Source organism: Rhipicephalus microplus, chromosome 6, assembly GCF_043290135.1.
Source record: "Rhipicephalus microplus isolate Deutch F79 chromosome 6, USDA_Rmic, whole genome shotgun sequence".
Taxonomy (NCBI): Eukaryota; Metazoa; Arthropoda; class Arachnida; order Ixodida; family Ixodidae; genus Rhipicephalus; species Rhipicephalus microplus.
This window is the reverse complement of record NC_134705.1, coordinates 42,618,644-42,645,527: the sequence shown is the minus strand read 5'-3', so window position 1 is coordinate 42,645,527 and position 26,884 is coordinate 42,618,644. Positions and strand designations below refer to the sequence as shown.

Here is a 26,884-nt window from a genome sequence, read left to right as displayed (position 1 = left end):
ACAGATAAGCACAGCTGTACCAGTTCCAGTAGAGAGCTCCTACGTTATCACCCAACTCTCAGAAACTTGGCATTGCCTTCGCCATTCCTACATAATATCTTCTCCACAACTTCGGCTTGAAACAGTCATTGCACCCGTCGTATAGACGAAAGGCTGTGATCCGATCGCTCCAGCAGTCTAAGTTCGAGCAGCGAAGTTGCGCTGGGGAACATGGCCTCGCGGAACGTGGGAATATGCCTAATACTGGCGGTTCTTGTCCCGGCCAGTATGGGCGGTACTCGTCGCGAGCCAATTGATGCATTCAAGGTAAGTCCAACATTTCGTTCCCCGAAAGACACCAAGTACTTTTTGTTCCCTAAGAAAGACTGGCCTCAGCCAGCACAAGTAATGAGGGTTCATCAAGTTATATAGCTATGTTTTTTTTTGTGACCAGAGACGTTTTATTTCGTTGGGTAAAGGACACTTCCCGGCCTGTTATCACCAATTCAACTAAGAAATGGGAACGAGTCCAAAACGCTGGCAAAGTACTCGAGAAGGCATTTGTACGAAGTTGGATAAAAGCGTGAAAGCTGTTGTCAGGCATGCGGATATTTGCACCTCGCATGTATTCTGTATATGCTCAGAGGAGAGATAAGGAAGAAATTGTCTAGAAAAGACATAGACTAACAAGAGAAACAACTTGGTCTATTAGCTGCACTTGGTAGAACAAATAAAACAAAAAAGACCGTGTAACAACACTACGCAGCCTTGAAAATAGTTTTTCTTAACGCAGTGCGCCAGCATACTTCCCGCACATTCGCAATGCGTTCATCAGTAAGGTTTCCCTAAGGAACCGCAGCAATGCACTAATATCGGCTTGCGGTGCAATTCGGGTAAATCAGTGCACCATCATTTTGTTTCATGCCGGGTTGCAGTGGTCCAGCTGGCGTAGGCCGGCTGAGAAGGCTACTCTTCTATTAAAGGGGGGGGGGGGGCACATAGAAGGTGCGACATTGTTTTTATTTAACTGCAGAGTTGATACAGTGTCACATAAAGAATTCCAAGAACAAATGAGTATGTTGAGTCCAGCTGGATGGTATTACGTCTTGATAGATCACATAGCATACGCGACTGCAATTATACTTCTAGGGTATTTAAGCTTGCTACTGTAAACGTTAGAAAAGCTATTTGGAAACCTCACAGTGTGACTTTCTAGTGTAGTTAAAAATCCACAGTGGCCTGCAGGCAATTCGTCAAGCGTACCCAGCTCCCCGATTCTTCCAGAACAGCGTGGCCCTGCCACCATTTTTCTGTCACGGTTTGACGCAGCAAAACTTCGTGTACCAGCAGGTCCTTTCACGTTGGACGTGTAGAATTCACTCATAGAAATGGTTCAGGAAGGTGTCTTGCTGGGCGAGAAGTTGCAATATCATCATTAGGAACAGCGCGAAAAACACAGACACACGTACGCAGTGCTATCAACTGAAATTGATAGTAACAACTTTCATAAGAAATATAACTACGGGCTCACTGTCATCTGCTCGCCACGATTAAACTGAGATAGCTTAAACGCAAAAAAAATATTTGGATAAACGAAACGTACGTTAATAAGGCAAGCCAAAACGAGTACAACACCAGCAATGTAACGGCTATACTACCGTTGTTTGTCAGCCGCGTAGTACGGCCGAATCGAGAAAGAGCGACGGTACGCGAGGACGACGTTCGTGCAATGAAACGCTAGGAGAGGTGGAGGAGAGTGAATGCCTAATAAAGATAGTAACGTAAAACAATGAGGTGTGAAAGCCAACTAAAGCTGAATAGAAGGAGGGAGGGTAATTATTGGCAAATCTGCGTAAATTGTTGCACACCAAGGAGTGTGAAAAAGGGACTGAAGGTGAGTAATAATGGTAGGATTGTGAGGAGGTACTGCGCAGTAATCTATAGTATCTTATCTCGGAAGTAGGAAACGAAAGCGAGGATTGGGAAGAAGGAGGCGAGTGAGAAGGGGAAAGGGGAAATAGTAGCAATGCTGTGTATAACAATATAACTAAGGAGTAGGGGAGTCAGGGTGATGATGAAGGTTGTGAGGGTGAGAACTAAACAAAGAACAGAGGGCAGTGTTTAGAATACAGTGTATCTATGTATAGTACAGTATAGTATAGTATTGTATAGTATAGTACAGCGAGGGGCCCAAAAATAAATTCATGGCGAGGAGGAAAAGGGGAGGACAGTGTGCAGAATAGTCCTACATGGTCCAGCATATTATAAAGGGGTGCAAATGAAACATAAAGGGACGAGGATTGTGAAGTAGTGACCAGGAGGAGTGAAATAGTGAGGGGAGAGAATAAAGCAATGCATTGTTATGTAGAATACAGCAAGCGGCTGGAAAAGAGAGCTGAGGGGGAGGATAGGCGTGACGGTGAGGAGGAGAGAGGGCAGGGACAGTTAGCATTGCTTAATGAAGCCGAGTGGATGGCTTCAAGAGCTGAGGATAGCTTAGAATTAAATGAAACAAATTTGATGCGTGAGTTTAGAAAGCCTCCTATCCAGTTGAACAACTGCGGATTATTGAATATTACTTCTAGTCAGAAGCTTGCTGTGAGTAATGATGTCGAACAGCTTTGAAAAATTTATAAATAAGGCATAACTCAAATAACCAGTGTCTAAAGTACTCCTAATATCGTGTGGAAGTTTTACAAGCTATGTTATTCTGCTGAAGCCGCGACAAAACCGAAGTTCATGCTGGTCAAAAAGTTATTTGCTTCAAGAAACTCGGTTATGTGTCTATAAATGATCTGTTCTGCCAGTTTTTGTGATCGTGGTCGACATACATGAATAACATGTCAGCGAATGTCTTGTTTCTTCTCTCCGTCAGACCATTGGTTTGTGAATGATATGCGGTCGTTTTGCGACAAACGGTTCCACTAAGCCTCATGGCTCTTGCATCAGTTAGGCTGTAAAGGCTGTTCCACGGTCAGTGATAACAACTGCTGGCACTTCGTGGCGGAGGACAATATTGTTCTTGAAAAAATACGCAATCTTATCGACGGTGCCTTGTTGTAGGGCTATCGTTTCGCAGTACCTTGTAGAATAGCCAGTAGCGACTACAATGTAGTGGTTTCCATCATGTGACTTCCGAAAGGGTCCAAGCAAGTCTTGATTGATATGTGGGGTTTAACGTCCCAAAACTACCATATGATTATGAGAGACGCCGTAGTGGAGGGCTCCGGAAATTTTGACCACCTGGGGTTCTTTAACGTGCACCCAAATCTGAGCACACGGGCCTACAACATTTCCGCCTCCATCGGAAATGCAGCCGCCGCAGCCGCGATTCGAACCCGCGACCTGCGGGTCAGCAGCCGATTACCTTAGCCACTAGACCACCACGCCGGGGCGTCCAAGCAAGTCTATGCCAATTTGTTCAAACGGCTGCAATGGTTACAGGTTTTAACGTAATGCTTAACCTCCTGGGCGAGCTTTGACCAGCAGTAGTGAGTCTGAATCTGGACAACAGTACGCGCGAATCCTAGGTGGCCGGAGGAAGGCTCGTCGTGTCAGGCAGATAAAATGTCAGGACGTAGCCCTGATGGAACGACGACGAGGTATTCGGTCGCATAAGGTTCAAGTTCGTTTAAAGACGATAGTCTTTCTTGGGGAACATCAACGCAAAATTTTGGTCTGTCTGTCTGTCTGTCTGTCTGTCTGTCTGTCTGTCCACAGTAACGATACCACAAACGGCATCAAGTGATACCTCGAACGGCCAGCCCCAACTGCAGCGCCCGCTTATATTGCTCTAGTTTGAGCGTTCATACTGGTGCGATTGTCAAATAAAAAGCAGTTATTGCTAATATCTGAGGCACCATAACAACACGTCAATATTTTTATGTGTGTCTTTATACAAGAGAAGGCGCAGATAAATAATTCTAAGGACCGTGGCGTTTATCACGCTGCGCTGACGATGCAACGCGATGCAACGCAATGACGCTACAACGCGAGGCAAGCGTTTCCAACGCTTTGCTAAGACGACATGGTGGTGGCATTTACCCGTCGCTATGCGTTCTACACCTTATCGCTTCTGAGACAGGCTAGCATCTTTATCCATGAGCGGGCATGCCTTCGCTCGTTTTCGAAGATAACTACCCGGTAGCGCTCGTATCAAACATGATTCAATGCGCTCGTTAGCCTTCGCTGCACGGATCGAGACTCTCTAACGCAGCGCTTCCAGAATACAATTCTCCGATTTTGTCGCACAGAACATCAAATAAACGTTTTGTGGACTCTTTTCACGTGCAAGACTATCGCCGTTCTACGATAGTTGCGGTGAAACATCCAGATACGGGGCCAATTTCCGAAGAGGATGTCGTTTCGAAGACATAATTACCCTGAACGTGCGGATGCCCGTCTTGGACGCGGGCTGGGGCCTTCGAGGTGTTTTATAATTTGTACAAGCTCTGAGGCATTCCGCTCTTGTTGGGCCAAGTCAGATTCAATGACCGCGCAAAGAAAACGGTCATCGGCATCATCATTGCTCGATGTGCTTGCAAGGGGAGCGCACGAATCGCTATTGGCATCAGCGTGCCCACGGCCAGACAACTGTTACGTCAAATTCTTGAAGACGCAAGCTCCACCTCACGAGGCGCCCTGAAGAGTCCTTGACATTGGCCAGCCAACAAAGGGCGTGATGGTCCGTAACGACTCTGATTGAAGTGCCATACGGATACGATCAGAACTTTCGATATCGCCCAAATACCAGGTAGGCATTCCCTCTCCGTGGTCGAGTAGTTAGTTTCCGCAGATGACAATATTAAAAGCATTAGGTACAACAAAGGGGTTTGAAGCAGCCGTGTTCTCAAAAATAAAGAAAACTGTATCGGTTCTAGTGGGGTTAGCAGGAGACCGGAATTTCCGAAGGTTAAATTTTAAGACGATAATGATTTGTGGGGTTTAACGTCCCAAAACCACCATTTGATTATTAGAGACGCCGTAGTGGAGGGCTCCGGAAATTTCGACCACCTGGGGTTTTTTAACTTGCACCATAATCTGAGTACACGGGCCTACAACATTTCCGCCTCCCTCGGAAATGCAGAAGCCACAGCCGGGTTCTGATCCCACGACCTGCGAGTCAGCAGCCGAGTACCTTAGCCACTAGACCACCGTGGCGGGGTACAGGCTATATTTTAGGAGAGCAGGAAGTTCAGACTGGTAATAAAAGCTTCTAGCATTTTCGATTTTTTTACGCAGATCAATTACAGCGGTCGTAAAGGGACTGGTAAATTCAGGACTACTTGTATTTGTCAAACGGTGCATACGACGAACGCGACATGAAGCTTGCAGCAAGCTGCAATTCATCTATAGAATCTGCGGATATTTTTTAGAGGAACGAATTGATCAATGCATAACTTCATCAAACTCCCAAATGCGCTGACTAAAGTGTCAACATGATCATGACAACTCAGTGCTTGACATAGTGAAAAAACAAGCAGCGCGATAAACCAAGAGACCAGACGAAGAAGTACACATACAGAGCGCTAACGTACAACAAAAACATTATTCTCCAAACCACGCACATACAAACATGCAGTGAAACGGAAAAATAATAAAAAAAGGGGCAGTCGAAGAAAAATTATAAAACCATTCTCATAGTTCGTGCAGTCAAGCAGGTAAAAAGACAACTTAGTTTTCTAAGTGGGCAACCGAAGGCCTGCTCACGAATGCGTCACCCCGTCGAGAAATCTTTAAGGCGTCCATTATTTTACGGGTAAGCTTTTTCACTATGTCATACCAACACGCCCAAGCAACCGCATTAGTGATTGAAACTATTGAAAGTTGGAAGCAAGCATATCTTTGATGGAAGTGTCGTCTGCATGAACTAAGTCACGAAACTTCGAGATTCCCGGTTGCTGTTTATTTAGACGAGATGGAAGTGATATGTGCTCAGCTTTGTGGTAAGAAATGCCATCAATTACGTCGAATTAAAACGCTGTTTCGACTCAAAGTGAATTGAGAAAAACAAGGTCAAGAAAAACATTCTGAGGGGGTTCTTTAGATTAAGTGGACGTTGGTTCGGAGACATCAACGCTCTCAATAAAAAAAAGCAAGCCTATTTTCTCTTTTATTCCCAATGTGTCCAAACAACACAGAAATATGCACACAAGGATGCTACGCAAGGACACAACGTTATACTACACAAAAAACTGAAAAAGCGACGAACATGCTGAGTCCTACCACGAGATCGTCTCACCGATGGATGCTTGGAGCTTATGCGGGGCTCGTGTATGTAGAGGAGGAGAAACATGGGAATGTCGGTACAGTAGGAATTTGGTGAACAGCAAGGCGACGCTCGGATGTAGGCGTCGACAGAGCAGGTAGGTGCCGAAAACAGGGCCGATGAAAGCCGGCAGTCTTTTCGGACGCGCGGACCAGGGGCCACAACCAAGCCCTCATGCTAACACCCCACAGTGGACCTGGTGGCTGCAGTAGCTTTCCGCTGGCTCCGTGGACCGTCGAAGGTTGAGGTCGAGCAAAGCAAACTATTCCGACTCTTGACCTATGCCAGGCACTCGGGGCAAACCACGGCCGTGACGCTGGCGAACTGCCTCCACCCTCCTCCTGCCCGAAGTGACCAAGAACCCCTTGCCGACTATCTGGCACTCCTCCGGTAAATTAGGCTTCGCAATGGGGCTTTCTGAGTTGCCGTGTTGTCAAGTCTTTGGCCACTAAAATCTTTATAGTCATTCCTAATTCGGCCATTTTCTTTTTGTGTTGTTGACGTAGTGCCCTAGTGCCGATGTTCTTCGTCATCTTCACCCGGTTTCTGTTTGCACATGCAATGCTTGTCTTCTGACTTTCGGTGTCACGCACTTTTCGAAAACACTCACATAACGCGCGCATAGCAATCATCACAAGCATTATGGCGAGTTGGAGATTGTACTTAATGGTTGAGACCGAGGGTTATTGAAAAAGATAAAAGTTATCTAAAATCAAAATTTTTGTGCAGTGCAACTTTTTGTTTGTCAATCAATACACAGTGCATTTTAGTCCCCCATAAAGACAAACTCTGAGGTACCGAAGTCATGTTTATGCCTAAATGGGCTACGTCTTTGTCAATATTCCAAACAGAAACTTGGTGCTCGAAAGAATTCCCCAACAACTAAAGGTCATTTATTTAAACAGAGTTTGCACCAAGCAAGTTCTAAGTCAGGTGTGTCAGAGGGCACAAAAACTTTTTGTCAGGGTGAATATGTAGCGCTACCTCACTATTTCCATGTGATTCGTCATTGCGTACTGCTATACGTAACCGGGTGGGGTAAATTCACTATCAAACACTCCATAATGTATCCAGGTCTCCGTTATGACCACTACATAGGGAGAGTAGGACGTGACAATGGCGAGTAAAGGAACGAGTTTGTTGACTCTATTTCTGGCATTGAAGTATAAAATACTCAAATTTTTTAAACATCCTGACACTCAACGAGAAGTTTTAATTTTTGAAGCAACCGATTCTGTAGCGGTCCCAGCAAAACCGTGTTTTATAGAATCTATACTGGTGTCCCTGATGCAACGCACTTCACCAATATAAGCATGATCCTAACGGAGCTTTACTCCGGATCCTTCATCTTGATGACTGGCAATTTCTTTCCACAGTTTCTTTCGTAAGGCGAAAACAGGCGGGGATAGGTCTTCAGTTATGTACGGATAAGACCCTTTCAGTTTCAAAGCATTTTTTATAAAGCGCATCTTCTCCTTGTAATCGAGAATTTTTATAATGACTGGTCGTACTCACCCTTCACGTGATTGGTCTATGCAATGACATCACTCAGTATCTGGGCATTATGTCTGAAGACGCTCGGATAGCACTCGTGTTACCGCATTCAGCGAATAATCAGTATTTTCATGACGCATTTCCGACAAATCATGTAAAATATTATCGTTTTACGTGAACGTTTTTCCAAGTATTCTGACTTTAAACTGAGTTTGGTGACAGATTCCCGAAGAGACGCAATTTCAGAGTTAGGTTTCTCGTTTGTCGCACCATAGTGAGTAACATCTGTGGAAGATTCGAGGGCTGATACTTGAATCTCAAGGACCTAGAAGCGTGAGAATATTGTTTTCTTTGATATCAGAATTGTCACTTGCAGTTTTTTTTTCGCCAGCCGCTAATTGCGCAAGACGATTAGACGTGTTGTTTGAGGAGCTAAAGGCGCTGCTATTGCGACTCGTAACGAGGGTGTTAAACTCGGCTGTATTAGTGCTATTCGCTGAAAGCACACTTGTAGAACCCGGGTTAGGTTCAAGGTCACCACACAATAGAAGGCCATTGAAACAGTGCAAAACACGAAAGCAATATGCAACAAGATTGTTCGGGTTGAACAGCGGTAATAAGAAGTATTCGTCGTAACGATAGGTATAGGCATTAAGAATATAAACTACCTACGTGAAAAACAGGCACCAATTTAGCGACGTTTCGGCGTTGCCACTGTTCCGTCAACCGATGCGAGAAGCTGCTTTGAAGGCCTTTATAGCGTCTGTGCTGACGTTGTCGACCACGTGGTAACGATGAATGATATTGAGTGGATGATGTTGGTCACAAGCGTAACACGTAAGTCCATCGGCAAACGCGCGCGTCATGCCAAGGTTAACATCAAGCAGTGTGGCCAAAGATGCAACATCGAAGACATTGTCATGTTGCAGAGGCAGCATGCATGATAAGGCAGCATCACCGTAGAGCAAACCATGGTAGAATTAAAAAGGTGCATGAAAAATAGGCATTGATTTGACGGCATTTCGGTGTTTCCACTGTTCTGCCCACCGCAGTGTTGACCCCACGATTCTGAGGAATGTAAATATTTGTCCCAAGAGAAATCAAACCCCAGAATTCTGCGTGGAAGTCAATTAATCTAGTACAGAATCACCCCAGGTGTCGGAACTTCTTTTCGGATAGGCCAAATAGAAAAAGAAATAGAGAAAAGTGAGACCACGCACATCTACTACCCTTCTTTCCTCGTGCGAGGCTTGAAAGTTACAATTGTAGAATTACTGAAACCTAAAATTCAAGGTCTTTTTTGTTAGAAATTCCACGCCGCACTTCACGCCCCCACCCCATAATTCAGTGCAAACAACTGTCATTCATAGTGTTTTTTTTTTTTTTTTGCAAAAGAACCTGAAGCAAAAGTGTAGCTTTGTGATCGAACACATGCTTGCCACACAGGTGGCCCGGATTCGATTTTCATTCGAATAAAGCTTTTAACCTGAACTGTTCCTTCGCGAACCACTAGCACTCACATGTTTTCAAACAATCTATAGATAGATAGATAGATAGATAGATAGATAGATAGATAGATAGATAGATAGATAGATAGATAGATAGATAGATAGATAGATAGATAGATAGATAGATAGATAGATAGATAGATAGATAGATAGATAGATAGATAGATAGATAGATAGATAGATAGAAAGTGCTGCAGTATGCAAAAGAAGGCTTCACGTTTAACAGCGGCCAAAATCCTGCAAGGTACATCGTGAAGGCTTTCCTTAGAACAGTTAGAACAAGCATTCGTAATTTAAATGCGAGAGAGTATTTAAAAACCAACCACAGCCACGTTGATCCGACCTACTTAGTTTATAAAGTTCAGGATCTCAGCAGGAACCGAGGCCAAGGGTTCTACAGGGCAGTAACGTATACTACTACAGCCCCGCCGCTGTGGTCTAGTGGCTAAAGTATACAGATGCTGACCTACAAGTCACGAGATATCTCGGCTTCAGCGGCTGCGTTTTCGATGGAGGCGAAACTGTTGTAGGCCCGTGTGGTCATATTTCGGTGCACGATGAACAACTCCAGGTGGTCGAAGTTTCCAGAATTCTACACTGCGGCGTCTCTCATCATCATATGGTGGTTTTGGAACGTTACACCACACATATCAATTAATGTGTACTACCGCAGAGGCAAGCCAGTTCTTGAAACTGCTATTGAAAAGCAGTTTCATGCAGTAGTCACATCATCCCATGCAGTTGTCACATCAGTTCAGTGTCAATTGTAGTTACAGTGCTGAATTTATTTAAAAAACGCAATAAACATCCCATATCGACTTTTGCACTCTTTGCGTCATGTCGCGTTAACGTTAGTGTTAGTTTCAGTGACTGCTACATCTTTTTAGTGGTGTATTAAACATCACACTTGAATTCCAACAATGCAGCAAGCTATTTGAAACGTTGCTTAATCCCGGAAGAAAAAAAAACGCTAGAGGAAGTTTTCCAGGGCATCCGCGTCATCGCACCATCCGTGGCCATTTGTTATGGCAACGCTGATGTATATGCGCTAACATGATTGCTGATATTACTTCAGATCCAAACTTACCATTTAACTGCTGTTACAGTAGACGCGCCTGGTAAACCCAAGATGAGCTCTAAACTGATCCACTGACAAAACGCATCGATACGCATCGTAAACTTTTCTCAAAGCAACTAAAAGAAAACGACATATATATTTTTTATGCTTTCCGACAGCTTCGCATGAAAGCGATTCCCTTGAGATGTATCAGCGAAGTTTTCATTATTTATTTTATTTCCACTTTTTGCAATTTTTTGGTCAAAATCAATGGCGCCGACGCTGAAAGTTGCATTTATGCGAAAAGAGCTTTTTAGCGCTATCTGTATAAACTGTTTATCCCACAGAAAATGCCTACATTGGGTATTGATGGGATACTTCAATGACTATAGGGGCAGAGGGTGGTGCCTACTTAAGAAGAGAATGCCAAATAAAATTTATTTTCACTCTTAGAGTTGTTACAGATTCGATACGCGCAACTTTTGTTTCTTGTTAATTGGCGTATGCCCACAAAAATGGTCGCATCTAGCTTGGTACCACGCCGGTTGCTGCAGTCATTTGAGCAAGACGGAAACTAAAATAAAGCGGCAAGAAAATATTGTAATAATTGTACTCAATACATGACCTTCCTTCCGTCTTCAGTTTAAACATTGTTGTGGTGTTGCAGTACCACTATTGGTTCATAACATTATTTCATGCGTAAAAACACTGTTCATTACACACTTGTTCTCACCGCAAGCTACGACACCATCTTCTTTCATGACAAAAGCATGAAAGGTCAGGTGGCACCCACGCGCCGCTATTTCGCTATTACTTTGGACGCAAATTTTATGCAAATTCAACATTCATGCCCAATTATTTTTCCCTGGCATGTCACATGTGCCATTACCTAATGGGTTTAATTATTTACCAATAGTACAAAAAGGGTAATGAAGGCAAAGTGATATGATTGTCCAATCAAATCATGTTGCCTTCATCTCAGCTTAAGAACAAGGCAGGTCCGCGAAAGAGCAGCATAGCGTTCGAGCGCGAAGCCTCGAATGGCTCTGTTTCGGGTAATGTAATTAGAAAGTAATTTAATTTCTTTACAAAGTAATGTTAATGTTAAGTCATTGCAGTTGGCCGATTGCAATTTGTAGTCCATTTCCTCAATGGCAAGAAAACTTTGTTTTACATTATTTGAAAGAATATATAGGTAAGTGGTTAATCAGACAGTATAATTACTTTTTAAGCATGGTTCTGCGCTATTTCATTGGTGCACATATTGATTTTGTCGGAAAATAAAATGACGTATTTGTGTAGCACAAGTTATGATACTTGATGGCAAAAATAGCTGTACAAAAAGCGAAATCAAATTTTCTGAAATAAAAGGCCTCCAGCGTTTTGTCTTTCGACCACGTATCATTCATCAAAATATGCTGGATTACAAAAATTGACGCTGCGTTCAATCACTTCATTTTCAATCTGTTTTTTCTTCTCTCTTTTAGGCAATGGAAAACTTCACCAAAGGCTTCAGCCTCTATACATCTATCGATGACTCGGACTTTAAATGCCTCACTGTCTCTAGAATATCATTTAATCTTGAGGCAAGGAAAGCTGTATACGTGTGGCATCTGAAAGGCCCCGACGGCACAGTCAGGTAAGCCCAGTGAGCACGATTCATATGAAGTGATAAAACATCACGCGTTGTCTTTTCCCTAATGGAATGACGGATCGCGAACGTCGCTGTATGTGAGGCTGGCCTATCGTTTTCTGCGATCATTTATTTCCTCGTTATCGTAATTCATCCACGACAGCATTCACCGCAAGTGTATGCAGGCCACGCCGCAATGCTTGAGAAAATTCGCGACCTCTTTAAAATACGCCTGCTGTAGCGCCATAATCGCGTGTGTCATGCCATGCCCGTTGCAGATTGCCGTGCATCAGTGCCTTCGCAAAGACCAGCGTGTCAAGTGCCATGCCACACGGTAACGCGACGAGATATCCTTTGGTTTTCAAACGCGTTGGCATCACGTACTGAGTTTGTAAGCCTTTTTAAAGTCGGTAGTTTTCCTTGGGAACCTTCGACGCAAAAATTTCAGTCTGTCTGTCTGTACATTTGTCTGTTTGTCCACTCCTAATGACGCCGTGTATTCGAATCGACCGACCCCATCCGCAGCGCCCACCAATGTTGCTCAAGATTTAACGTTCATACTTGTGCAATTGTTAATTAAGAAGCAATTACTTCGCATGTCTGGGGCACCAAACAACACGGATATAATCTGCATGTGCTATTTTACTAGAAAAGGCATACAAAAGTTATTTTGAGGACCGTGGCACTTGTAACGCTGCGCTGACCATGCAACGCTTGCACGAAAAGGCCGCTTTGCTAAGACGAGGTGGTGGTGGCGCCTACCCACCGCCTTGCGTTCTACACATTATCACCTCTGAGACGGGCGCGCGCACCCGTCTCAGAGCCACACGCTTCGTTTTCCAAGAAAACTGCTAGATAGCGTTCATGTCTCACGTGTTACGTGTCTTAACACGGCCAAAGCGGATTCCGTCACGTTCTTTCGCGCATCAGGTGTAGTGACACAGCGCCAGCAAAGCGTGTACGTGGAGGAAATTCACTCGCTCATAAAGGCGGAGGAGCCCCGTCTTGCGTGGCCACCGAGTAAGCCGCAGGCGTCTGAAACATTTCAGTGATATTAGGGCAGCTATTGGGATTACATCTTCGTTATTTCTTTTAATGATATCATTAGTTTAGACCTTGTTTGTAGATTTTGTCCCGGCTTTAGGCCCTGATACCTTTGTGAACTTTATGGCAAGCATGATCACTCCACATGAGCTGCATAGATAGACCATAAGTTGGCCTCCTCAATTGCCCCACAGTCAAAAAAAGAAGAAAAGGCAGGGGCGAAAGCGCACAAAGGACGTCACTGTACTCAACGGTGAACCATGTTTCTGTGCTCACAGTTTCATACATGGCAAAACACGCTCAGATACAGAGATACACAACATTGATTTGTGTGTCGCGTGTTTTCCACGGCGTGATATCATCTGCCAAAGAGATCTGCCATTCTTTTTTGTTGTTGAAACCGTACGCTAAATAAAAATATGGTAAATAATGCATGCTAAATGTAAATATGGTACTACTGTGTGTGGGAGCTGCAACGCACGACACTTCAGCCGGTACGGAAATGATGAAGAGAACATGAATTTGTCTAAGCCTTGTTTATTTCACTCCCTAGGAGCCCGTAGCCTATTTGTAGTCATGGGTGCGTTACCAGTAAAAAGTAATAGTGTTACAGTTACAGTTACTGAAGGCAAAATAGTAACGCTGTTACAGTTACAGTTACAGATTTTGTAAAAGTAACTTGTTACAGTTACAGTTACAGTGAAAAAGTAACGTCGTTATTTTTTGTTACTGTGTAAAATAAGTAATTGATTACAAAACAAACGATAGGTTTCAATGATTAATGGCGTAGGAAGGCATGCAGGTAATGAAAGTTGCATGTTGTGAAACCCTAGATGAAAAAAAAAACTTAAAAGTCGGCCAATATAATCAATCGTTCTGTAAGGCTCACTTTGTCACATCAGTTTTGTTGTTGTTATTCTTGTTGTTGTTGTTGTTGTTGTTGTTGTTGTTGTTGTTCTTGTTGTTGTTGTTCTTGTTGTTTATGCAGTTTATGCACACTTGGTGACAAGGAATTTTGCTTGCAAAATTCGTTACACTTTAGCATTAGTTGCTTTTCAAAGTTTTCATCGGAGAGCTTTCGCCTCTGGATGGACAAAATGTCGCGTTCTTTGCTGATTAGCCGTTCAGCCGGCGCACTGGACGGAATTCCTGTATTTCGCTGAATGAAAATCTTCTTAGTATTAGGGCACTTCGCCAGCTCGCTGATGTCAGTTCCGGGATCGCTGAGCCATTGTTGCACCTCGGAGCATGAAAGGGAGGAATGAGGCAACTGAAAAAACACGTCGTCTTCGTTAGTTTCTTCGCTGGTGGCTGCATTTTCATTGAAAATTGCTTCTAGAGCATGACACTCTTCCTCAAGAAGTCGTAACGTCGCTGCTTTCTGCGCTGCAGTCATCCAGAAAAGCTTGAACTTTGGATGTACCGCCGCTGCCAGGGCCAGATCGGCATCCTCCAAAACTCCAGAAAACCTGTATTGAAAAAGGTTACAGAAAAAATGTATGGCTCTGTTAAAAACATTTCACTTTCATTCATACCACGGACAATCCGTGGTACGAATGCATATGCACCCCTGCGAAAGCAGGCGATGAGATAGGACAGCAAAGAGATGGGCACAGGAAATTACTCTCACTTTTTCTTGACTGTGTCCTGAAGACTGCTATCAAGGGATGTGCAGTACTTAAGCGGCGGGAGGGATCGCTGATACCGCAGTAGAGATTGAAGTGTTGGCTGCAGGACGCCCATGAACTAAAATTGTTCCCCTTGTAGTATATCCAGCGCCTTTGCCACAGCGTACATCGCCTGGAAAAATAAAAGATATAGTCAATGCACTGAATCATATTAAACAAATAATCGAAACATACCTTGCAGTATTCATCAATGAACATAGATTTCTCATGCTGCTATCGTGGCAACGAGAGTGCGTCGAATGTTGCGTCCATCCTCGCTTTTGGTACTTCGTTTACGTACTTCATGGCGTTGAACAACGAATTCCATCGCGTTGCATTCGGCACAGGGAGATGCCTTCCCAAGGCAGCCTTTATTGCTTCGGCTGCCTGCACAGACTGGCTTTGTTTCCTTCAAAGAGTCTTCAGTTTTGAGAAAACGGTCCTCATCATTTCGCGGTAGGTCCCGTTGTTGCCGGCATTTTCGGCATCGACGGAAGCGACGACGTTTAGGGTGTGCGCGGCACACCTAAACGCCGTGCCATGGCAAGTGGATATCTTGAAAGGAATCATTGTTCGAGCCACTGTCCAGTACCTCCGTGATGTTATTTGCCACAAAATCTTGGTCCCGTTCAGCTTCTCCAAAGACCCTGTGTCCCGAAAAATAAAAATTTCCAACAAGTTAGCGCGGAAATGAGCTAGTGGAGGTTCAACATTTTTATACAGCATCCATATGCTTTGATTGACTAATTTGTTAAGCAGTATGAAGTAAAAGTGCCAACAGCTGGACAAAAAAATACGAGACAGAGCACTCCCTTAACAATAAAAGTGTTAGAAAAAGCAAGAAAAGAGTGAAGTTTATTATCCATTAACAAATAAAGATAAACGCAACGACTATGCCCAAGCAGACGTATAAATACACCCAAAAATTTGCGGAGCGTAGGCTCTACTGCAATTGCGAATTTCTGCTCTGTTAGCACGTGGCGCTTTTTAAATAGCTGGTAACTATGTAGCTCGCAAGGACTATACTACAGGCCGGAACATCTATTTGGAGGTTATGTTCTCAGACAAAGCCGGAATATAGCTTCCTCGGAAGTTTCGTACTCCGCACGTTTTTGGGGCGGTTTACATCTGTGGTTCACTCCTAACAGGAAAAAAAAACTATTGCATGGCACCGATGATCAGTAGCCCTAATATGTAATGTAGCACAATAATAGGCTTTAGAAAATTGCAAATATCTCATTAAAACAGAAATCCAGGTTTTTTTAAAAGTACGACAGACGAAACAAAGCGTAAAGCTTTTGTTGTGTGTGCATTGCATTTGTCTCTTGTCTTTTCTAGTCTCCGGGCTTTGTACAATATCTCTGTAGAACATATTTGTGTTTTAAATTCTGACTCTACAAAATAACCACATGACTATCTAGATTTGCGAAGGATATGCAGAAGTTTGTCGTAAATTCTAGGGTTACAAAATGTGCCTTAATATGCAACAGTTGAGGGCATGCGCGCAACTCTCCATAGTCAGTGAGATCAGCGATTGCAGCATGCCAGGCTCATTAATTTATTGCGATCATAAAAAAAAGAACGCAGCTGAAGTAGATTTGCAGCTTAATTTAGTTTCTTGTTGGGAAGGATAAGATAATAAAAATAGGCAACCTCGGTGTACACAATGAGATTAAAACAGAAGCAGCCTTTTAACCTACCCGAAGGCTTTAACCTACCTGAAGCGATCTGTTCCCTTAAACTGCGTCGGGAGCCGTCGAAAGTCGAAAGGTGGAGAGGATACTGTAAAAAAAGTTCGAAAAAATGAAAAGCGTTTAGCGTCGGCCTCTAACGAGTGTGGCTGTTAGATAATTTATTACAAAAACAAAAGTAACTGTAACTGTATTTTTTGTTACACTTACTCAGTAAAAAAGTAACAATGTTACAGTTACAAGCATCTCTAAATCAAAAGTAACTAGTTACAGTTACAAGTATCTGAAAAAAGTAACTGGTTACCAGCAACGCGTAACAAGTAACTAGTTTCTGTCCAAGACTGCCTATTTGTCACGAGATGAAGTTCAGAAGAACTACTGCTTTCATAGTGACAAACTCACTAAGGAAAAAATTTTCGCGTAAGAGGAATTTTGTTGTGTAACTCAATTTACGAAATGAAAAATAACGTCTTAAGATGTTACTGTTGTCACATCGGCTGCTGCAATAAAGAGCACTTCGACTGCAGTAACATATCAGCGATGGTGATGTAGTTGATATAATTGCTTACACCACCAAAAAATACCCGTAAGTGGATTCACAAAGCAAAGTTTTTTTGTAAAAACAGCTCTGGCACGAGTAAATCCCAAGGGTGGTGCGAACCACTCTTAGCATTTCCTCCTTCACTGCTCAGATATTGATGAAGGCTGCAATAATATGGCAAGTAATCTGGATAAAATGCCTCTAGTAATTTTATATGACATTTAAAATGTGCAAATCCTCATGATTTTTGAGCAAACCTTGGCTGAAATTTTCCAGCAAAAATTAGCAGCCATTTATTACATATTATAACTGTTTACTCTATTACATGTAGTAGTGCTCGTTATTTCAACCACTGCAGTGTTTATTCTACGCCAGTGGTCATCATGAATACAGCGGTATTTATTTTATTGGGTGCCCTTGGGCCTGTTCATTGCAAATTATTGTGTTTTTGCATTGTTTTCATCTTCCGAAAGCCTGTCAATACTTTTCGCTTTATTTGTAATTGTGTTTTCCGATTCGTGAACCTAACGAATGTACAGTCACTTCTCTAAAATTCTCTCTGAAGATTGCAGTACAGATAAGTAAACAAAAAATAAAAGTTTACATGTAGAGCCAGCCGCTGATTCGTATTTTGCGTGAGACAGTGATCATCTAACCTGGGAGTAATTGCGTGGTGAAGCCAAAACCTCCGCCACAAGCTCTCATGTAAGCAGACGACAAACGCGAGCAGACGAAGTAAGAGTTTCATGAAGCAACCAAAAGCAGAGCTACTGTCTAAGACGTAAATTTGTCAATATACTGTTTTTCTTGGAACGATCGGAGACCCCCTCAGCAGAGCCCACTGTAGTTCTTCATTACTAATGGCAGCAGAATTACATGGAAGGCACAACATGACAGGTACCGAAAGAGAATACGGAAACTCATTACTCTGTTTGTACCTTGTCTCTTTTTCCGTGCCTTTTGTGCTTTCTGCGTGTAATGAATCCCACAAAACTAACTCTAAAAGGTGTCGTGACAAAGCCAGTCATCTTGGCCGCAAGCAATTACCTCACTGCATTTCTAGGTGTTTCTTGACAAGATCTTGATGTCTGACCACTGGTCGTATATCCAGACACGCCAAAAGTAATATACCAGGTAATGATGGTGTTTGCGCACTAATATTGGTGTTTCAGCACAGGGGACTCTTGCGATAACAGAAGTTGGAGAGGGAAAATATGAGCCCTGATGTCTGTAATTCATGGCGGAGCACGGTGCGGCACAATTGGGTCAAAAGGGGAGTGAAAAAAGAGCAAAAGCCACGTTATAAAGAAAAGAGTGCACGCCGAAACGCATATTTTCAGGTCGGGCCACCTGTCAAAAAAATCGCTTGCGGCTCGGCGCCACCGCAAATTGAAACCAGTTCTCCTACATTGTAGTTGAACACTGTAACCACTCGTTGACTGCTGCAGTGTTTGAGATGAGAGCTTGCCACTGCAGCATTTTGCGTCATTGTTAATATATCGTCATTCCCTCAAAAGATGCCAAATGCAAAACAAGCTCTGAATCTTGGTTATAAATTGAAAAAAAGAATTGGAATGCGTTCGCCCAAGGTGACTAAAAGGTAGAAGCCACCAAGTGTGGCTGTACTTTATTGTGCACTTTATATCAGCGCATGACTACGCTAATCAACTATCCTGAATTCAATGTCACTATAGTCTCCTTCACTAAATCATACACAGTTTGTTTTCATTATCATCATGTAAGCAAACTTTTGCTAATCAGCTCACAAATCTCTTCATTAGCTTTGATTCCTAAATATCAAGACCGTCACAATTTATCTTTCTTTCTGGGTGGCTGTCACTTCAATAAAACGCGTGGTCCCCTTTTTTATGCTCTCCAAGCATCCTACACCAATTTTCCGAACTTTCCATGACGTCTGCTGCCCCAGAAGATCGTCTTTATCATATCGATCACTTCGATAGGATAAGCTGGCTCTCTCTTTTTTTCCCTTCTGTTTCGCGCATGTGGTATTGTCACTTCACGCCGAGACTCATGAACATCTCTTGTTTTTTGTTTGTTCACGAAAACGCCGCACAACCGAATAACTGCATCACGTTTTCTGAAAAGCATAAGCACTGAAACACCTCCCGAGGAATGTCGCTTGTTTTACGTGGTCACATATCGAAGCGTAAGCGTACGTCTGTTCTCGCATTCTTGATTTATCAAAATGATGCGGGGCATAAAAGCTGTGACGTTACACTCACGATACCGTTTCAATACTGCTGTTTTATATTTCTGCAGAATTCCTCCACAGTAACAAAAGCCGCAACTGTGTCTTGTAATGACATTAATGTGAGAAAGTCAATCTGTTGCGTCTAGCTACAAAACCCCCCTACAGTCAATACTAACCAATGTTAGACACTGCCGGGTAAGTTGAGTAGCACGCGCAGCTTTAATAAATTGCAAGGTAACTTGTCGCGTTAAGCCCGGGAAGACACTTGGGGCTCATCTTCAAACATTGGATGCATCCATTTTTGCTCAGTCTGGAGTGTTGTTCGCTTCCACTTGGTGAGATAGCACACGAGTTATTACTTAAAGCCATAGAACTATTACTTTTTTTAGCTACGGTCATTGATGGAACGCAAGCGCGTGGGTTTGCACAGGACAACCATACGCTAGTTGCAACGCGGCAGTGCGTGAGCGCTGTAGCAAATGCCCTCGGAACTTGAAGTTGATATGCAGCAAATCATTGGCTATCAACCATTGTGTACTCTCGATGTTAGATGCTTTGTGTGCTACCTTGCTATCATCGTCACGCACTTTTTTCTTTCCATGTAGTTTCATTGCCTTTTGTGTGTCCTCATTGCCCTCAAAAATTTTGTGTAAGGTAAACTCATGACGTGGCTATCGTACCCTCTCAGTATAGATAATTCCTTGCTAAAAAATGTGTGTAGCCAAAAGAAAGATTTGTGAATTCAATCCCAATTGTCCCCATTCCGCATCTTGACGAGTTTAGACTGGCCCACTCAAATCTGCTCAAGTCGTCCAGAAATATTTTTCTTTCAACCAAAACAAGAGCCAGAACGTCCCATTAAAGAAATGCACAAGTGCGTGTCATGCCCCAAGCAAGTTAGCAGACAATAGGCAAATCCTGGTGTACCCGTCCTTGCCATTGTGGCTGTAAACCACTGTGCCACAGCTGTCCTGAGTAATAATGGGATAAGCCCTATAGCCCCAACCACTGAAGTGCCACTGAGGCACTTGCCTACGTCTTACTCAATATTGATGGATGTTTAAGTTCGTTTGCTCACTTTTCCTAAGGAACCTGACATTCGTAGTGCCTACAATGATTCCTTAGGTGTATGCATTGTCAACGAGATGCTGTTGTGTATAGTGAAGTCATCATGCTCCCTTGTTTACTCGATAAGGTGCTGCCCTGTTGAGCCGATATAGATCTCGCCACTGTGAACCAATTAGCTCATATGAATCTTGTGTGCTAGAAAAGAGTCTTTACGTCTGAAACTTTTATCTGTAACAAACGTGTTTTCTCCTTCTACAGATAGATCAGATTAAGAAAAGAACTGAAATAACTCTTAAATGTTTTACTGCCGGGTAGTTTCACAAATCGGTATGAAACCTAAGGCTCTAGAAAAAAGTGGAGTATCTTCACAGAACCACGGCATCATGTTTGTAACTCAGCGTTTGTGCACTGTTATTTTCTTTTGTCAAAGAGCGGGCGATTTGTGTATGTGTACAAATTTGTTTTTTTTTATGCAGGACAAACGTTACTTTCTACGTTGATGACGGAGAAGCGCCCGAGAAGGTCACCTATTTCCTGGACCATGGTGCGTGTTACGTTGTTTAACTTGGTGGTGGCATCGTCAGTCAATTTAAGATTTTTTTCGTTATGTACATCACGACCCCCCCCCCCCCACAGAGATTCATTCATGAGTTATGGACGCCTTCCGTTTTCTTCGCCAAATGTTAGGAAACTGTGAGGAAGGAGCTTTGAATCTTAGTGACAGTACTGCGAAAAGATTTAGTGCATTCAACGCATGCTTTTGAAATCTACTGGCATGAAAGCTGTTTTCCCTGTTTGTCTTTCAAATAAAGTTCAGATATGCTCAATGCATTGCGATTATTTCGGTACCTTTCGCCCAGTATCTGGAACGCGTTAAGACATCCTTGACAAATTCAGGAGAAAGAGGTGCGCATAACACCGGAACATTATACTCGGAAGCAGCACTACGCACGCATTATTATGAACAGAAGTAATTTATCGAAGCTTTCTATTTTTGGTGCGCGGATAGGTGGAATCCTGATTAAGAAAATGGCTGAGCTGCTAATTAAGTGGGGTGAACTGAATACACTGACCTACATATATGGGTTTATGTTCCTCGTGTTTTTCGTGTGCCGCACCTATTTTCTCTATACAACAAATCCACTAATTAAGCAACATGCTTTGTTGAAATGAAATAAAATCTGTTATGTTCCCACTCGTACTTTGAGGCTTCCATCCCGGTGTGTCGTTGGTATGCTATGGTAATTTTTATATTTACGTGCACATGCTTGCTGTCAGGCAACAGAAACCATGATTCCCAAAACCAGTGGAAGCTTCTAAAGAATAATCCGCTTAGAACAAGCGCGTGCTAAGTTCACAAGCATGGTGCACCGTCGTCCGGAACTCAAACGGTATCGAGTGACCGGTGCCTTTTTGGGTTCTACAATTTTGCATTTGAAAAAAAAAAAACTTTGCTTTGACCTATATAGGACAGGTACTACAACGTGCCGCATAAAGCAGTAAGCACCTCACAGGTCGGTAACTGACGTGTGTGTGCGTACCTTGTGCGCATTCTGTGCTTTTTAGTCGAGTTCATTGTCTCGTCACATTTTTACACCTGACACATAGACAAACTTAAACAAAGCAGCAAAACAACAAAGTGCGGACGTTAAATTCTCAGCCAGCGATTGTTTGTATATATTTTTATTGCTACTGTGTGAATATGGGCTGCCAATTTATTAAGGGCCTGTAAGTTATTATTGGGCAATAATTAAAAGGCAGAACGGCATAAAAAATTAAGCCACTCACATGCCACCATTTTGTTCAGCTTGCTCTCTGCTTGTCCTTCACCTTGGTACAGCGGTTTCATTAGACTGCCGACTATCACTGTTCAGTCCATTGGTAGACCTTCGCAGCGTTTACAAAAGCAAACACTTTTTTCCAGTGGAATTTCTTGCTGGCCTGAAAGATAACAAAATCGTGACATGAGCTGCTTTCGACAATCAGACTGACGCCGTGTTTTAGTGAGTTACTGCGATCGGCGTTCTCGCAGACTGTTATCGCATGCATTACAGTTCCTTTCTCAGCGACTAGTACACGTGATGCTGAACTATGCGGAGCGCTGTTTCACGGTTTTTTTTAAATATAGCCTGCCTGTGCTGAGAAATGCTTACAAAACAAGTATTAGGTCTCTGCAGGTCTCGCGATCCCTGCGCCTCGCTCTCTCATTCCTCTCTCTATATATACATTTTAATCCTACCTTTTAATTCCCTCGTCTCCCCCCATCCCTTGTGAGCTACTGTCGGATGTCGAACGTGAAGCAGACAGTTACGGGGCTCACTTTACTCTTCTTTTCCCTTTAAGAACCACATAAAAAGGCAGTACAAGTGCAATCACTCAAAATGTGCCTCGATTTGCCCGGATGTACGTCAACAGAGGCAACCATTGCGATTGTTATCCAGTGCACTCACATTACGGCCGTAATCGTGAGAACGTACATCAGACAATTAGCCCGTGCTTCCAGTCATGGCCATGTCACGCTGACTTCAGACAGACGCCAAGCATGGTTCGCTAAATCTATGGTCAAATAAAACTACAAACTTCCCCCGGGCTTCCACATGGCATCTAAATCATCGATGCCCTCTTGGTGCCTTATTCAACCCGCAGTGAACTTCTGAGTGCCAGGAATCCAGAAAAAATCTTCGATGCCATCGCCTGTGCTGGAGTAACTCTATCTGCCTCTTTTATGCGGACCGTGTATATATGTACTTATGGTTCCACAAACCTCCTGTCTTCGTCCCGTGCAGTAGTTGTGCGAGCAAGAGCTATGACAATCATTATCAGGACTGACCACCCACGATGTCAACAGCTGTGGAACTAGCTGTTGTGCACGCTTCCTTTTGTTTGGTTGATCGCGAACCACCTTAACAATGGTCGATCTTAGCCGACTTCATGGCAGCCCTACAATCTGTGCTATCAGCGCTGCGTCGTGGCCCATACGAACTGCTCGTATTGGAAATTCTGCATTTTCGTAACACATTCCATGAGAAAGGGAGCCACTTGCGTTCCAGCGGCTTCCAATTCAATGCGATGTCATAGGAAACAAACCCCCTGATAATGCCGCTCGGACTGCTCTTGACGGCACACACGAGGACACCATACTACTTTGAAGGTCTTACGCGGCCAACAGACTTCGAGGGCTTGCGCTGGAGATGGCGCTCTCTCTATGGTACCCACTAAGCAGCCAGTTAAGCGGACCAACCTCATCCCGGCTGCGGCGGCTGCATTTCCGATGGAGGCAGAAATGTTGAAGGCCCGTGTGCTCACATTTGGGTGCACGTTAACGAACCCCAGGTCGTCGAAATTTCGGAGTCCTCCACTACGGCGTCTCTCATAATCATATGGTGATTTTGGGACGTTAAACCCCCCATATCAGTCAAAACCGGACCAAGATCAACATTACCTGCGCTATTTGATTGACCTCTATATGCCACCTGGATCGCACCGAATAGAGGCCACACTGCTTTAACGTTCATGGTTTGGTGTAGAATTTACGAAATATTATTCCTTCCTCATTGCATTCATTAGCCAACAATAGTCTATGCAGTGCCTGTAGTTGCAAAGAGACACTACGCCACATCCTGTGCGACTGTGCGGCCTCTAATATGCAGTGAAAATCACTAGTATTCATTGTAGCGCACCCAGTCAATAGACCAATCTCTGTTGAATCTGTTCTAGCATGTCGTGTACAAGGCGGCCAAGAAACTGCTGAGGGTTTCTAGGAAGGTGGACCTGGACAGGCGGCTGTGATTGCGATGTCGCATTTGACGCCAGATTATTGAACTCTTATTGACTAGGTTCTTGTGCACGTGCTGTGCGTTATGCTATGTATCTGAACGTTTCCTCTCTTTCCTCTTCTTTTTTCCATCTCGCCATCTCGTTGCCACGTGAAGGGTAGAAAGCGCGTTATCACGGACTGCTTGGCCTCCCTATCCTTCCTTCTCCACCATTTATTCTTTCTCTAGCACAACACGGGCGAGAAAGCTCCGATACACGAATTTCTTTTAGGGGCGAAGCTCCTTAGGGCGTGGGCTGTGCGTCCCCTGTAGCCTGTATGTAGCCACCTCTAGTTTAGTTCTTGCAGTGTTCACTAGATGGCGGTACCGTCCCCTGTATGTAGCCACCTCTAGTTTAGTTCTTGCAGTGTTCACTAGATGGCGGTACCGTCTCCTGTATGTAGCCACCTCTCGTTTAGTTCTTGTAGTGTTTACTAGATGGTGGTACTTGTAGCTGATGATGAAAAGATGCAAGATGTTATAAACTAGAAAGCGGTACTTGTAGTTGATGAAAGACGCGAGATCTTATAAAATAGGAATGATGTCACATATGGCGCGTGTCATTGGTTGAAGGCAATCGTTTGATTTAGTGCGGCGACGTACGCTAGGGGGAGCGATGTAATAAAATCGAGTGGGCAAAATGTACAGAGGATTCATGGTTTACCAGGTTTACCTCCGGAGCTTCGCCCACTCATCATCATTCACTTCGTGGATATGGCGGAATTTTTTCAACAGACCGACGCAAGAGCTACACGACAACATGACTAATAATTATAGTTGCTTGTCGGTATTGCCCACAGGCGAAAACAATTGTTGGCTGCTATAAACGCATATACACTCAACAACAAAATTTTGCGAACCACGCAAACACGTGCCAAGCTGCGTGTCTGCGGCACCTAGTGGTGCCCCGTCTACCATAAACAACAGTGCTATACCGGAAACGGCTCTTCTCGTTGTTCACTTGCCTATCAGTTTCTTCCGGCTGCGTAGAGCATTAATATAATGGTAGAAAGCGCACGATTCGTATACGAGAACACATCAAAATAGACACAATTGCTTTTCTCTCGTGTTCTTGTGCAAACGTTGCGCACTTCTGCACAAGGTTGATTCATATAAAGTTGCCGGTGAATTGTATATTAAGCGCATTGTTTGTGCAAAATATTGGTTACAGCATAAATGACGCATATCCTGTATTCTTCGCCCATTATTCCTAGCTATAGGATTTCAGAATTTAGTCCAATGCCATTGCCTGAGTGTCTCCGTGGAACTGCTCAGCTTCGAGACTTGCGCAATACTAGAGAAGAGCAAATGTGAACTGGTAATGTCGCTGTCACGATTGTTTAGAACGCTTCAATCTTTTACCGTCCTCCGCCATCTACACATGATATAGTGTATGACATTACGTTCTTTTTTAAATAAATCATGTGACCACTCTTTCCTGAAGTTGATACGTGTCTTCATGCCCTCCACTTATTCCAGACACAACGACCATTTACACTGGATCCTGCCTGTACACGGACTATTTGACCTGCGCTGTCAACAGAGTTTTTTTCCGAGGCCATGACCGTAAGGCTGCTGTGTGATTTATTTACCAATGCTTTGATCTCTCTATTTTAGACTGTTATTTGCAGTGTATTACCAAATGAAGGGCGCAGCTTAGGGAAGGCTTTTTTTTCTCATTGTTCACCACCCTGTCATCTAAGGCACCCACACATTCGTTAGGGAGGCAATTAGAATTTGGTGTCTCTGATCTTCATCTTTGATGTGAGGCGTTGGTGCAGGTCGCAATTTCAGGGAATACCAGAAGTGTATGACTGCCAGTTACATTTGCCTAATACTATGTTTACATGCTCACCTAGATGCGTCCCTGCACTTACTGCATTGGTGCCTTTCAGAGGTTGTCTATTGTTGAATAAGACAGAGAGAACGCAACTCACCAATCATTATGATACTGCCTAATGTGAATTCTGAGCAAAGCGTCATGTTGGGGCCAGGCCAAGTGCGTTTAAAATTTCGGCTTTTTACATGGTATTGACTACGCCATAAGTCACAATTTTTGTGGTGTGAGCTAGCACTCGCCCCAACATTTCTCGTCTTTCTGCGGGTAAGCGAGGTAGCCGCTACGCATCTGTAAGGTGTTGGGTGCACTTTTTTATGTACGTGTGGCTAACGACAACGATCTGTTATGGCTGAGCACTTTACAGTGGACAGAAAGCATTCAACTACACACTTTTTGCACAATTATTGTGTGATGACTGGTCTTTACCTGAAAAATTCTGTCACGCTCTGTTACATAGGTTACCGTGATTCCTTGCTGGAAATGGCACCTGTATAGAGTTATTTGGCAAAGAAGTTTAGCGCACCACCGTGGTTCTCTGGTGAAATGCTCACTTTCTCGGCTGAGGGCACAGTCGAAATTTTATTTGACCTTGAGCATTTTTAAAAATTCTTTCATGCCTGTCAGTTAAGCCACCGGCGACAACGGCTATGTGACTTCATGCAGCAATAAGAGTCCGTGAGCTGCGATTTAGAAAACTACGTAAAATTTTGTAGCCCTCAAGCTCTCATTAGTTGAGGTGTGTGCCGCTTCCGCAAAGTTTATATAATGGAGGAGGCAACAGTTACGTAAGTGTAAACTTTTTTCATGGGCTATCATGAGGGGCTCTTCGTCGCTGCGTACTTTGCTTTTCAAGTGCATAAAAGTGTACCTGTTCATTCTTTCATTGCTGCTGCAGATTGTATGCTCTGGGTGAAACCTGATGTCCTTCAAGCAGTCCCCCGACACTGTGTCGACAACTACAAGGCCAACTGTCCGACCAGGTTTCCAACTTACGATCCCGAGCGCTGTCATTTGGACGAATAAAAGCAAACGCAGCGATGCACCTGCTACTGCGCTAGAATCAGCAA

General features: G+C 43.6%; 2 protein-coding genes across 2 annotated transcripts; one reads left to right on the top strand and one right to left on the bottom strand.

The window, feature by feature from the left end:
* LOC119167655 (uncharacterized) lies at positions 1–26,884 on the top strand. The gene is made up of 5 exons (XM_037419170.2): positions 1–306; positions 11,794–11,945; positions 20,639–20,706; positions 25,457–25,543; positions 26,713–26,884. The coding sequence occupies exons 1-5, from the start codon at positions 211–213 to the stop codon at positions 26,838–26,840; spliced, it is 531 nt and encodes a 176-aa protein (XP_037275067.2). The 5' UTR covers positions 1–210; the 3' UTR covers positions 26,841–26,884.
* Positions 13,836–14,788, bottom strand: LOC119167654 (uncharacterized). Its single transcript, XM_075865956.1, has 2 exons — positions 14,614–14,788; positions 13,836–14,452 (listed from the first exon to the last, which is right to left on the bottom strand). Exons 1-2 carry the CDS (start codon positions 14,724–14,726, stop codon positions 13,897–13,899), a joined length of 669 nt encoding a protein of 222 aa, XP_075722071.1. The 5' UTR covers positions 14,727–14,788; the 3' UTR covers positions 13,836–13,896.

Excerpts from the sequence above, each read along its gene's own strand:
- LOC119167654 (XM_075865956.1), bottom strand. The coding sequence starts at position 14,726 with ATGGGCGTCCTGCAGCCAACACTTCAATCTCTACTGCGGTATCAGCGA. Across the intron at positions 14,453-14,613 it reads CAGGACACAGTCAAGAAAAA|GTTTTCTGGAGTTTTGGAGG; the intron begins GTGAGAGTAATT and ends TTTTCAATACAG.
- LOC119167655 (XM_037419170.2), top strand. The coding sequence starts at position 211 with ATGGCCTCGCGGAACGTGGGAATATGCCTAATACTGGCGGTTCTTGTC. Across the intron at positions 11,946-20,638 it reads GGCCCCGACGGCACAGTCAG|GACAAACGTTACTTTCTACG; the intron begins GTAAGCCCAGTG and ends TTTTTTATGCAG. Across the intron at positions 20,707-25,456 it reads CACCTATTTCCTGGACCATG|ACACAACGACCATTTACACT; the intron begins GTGCGTGTTACG and ends CACTTATTCCAG.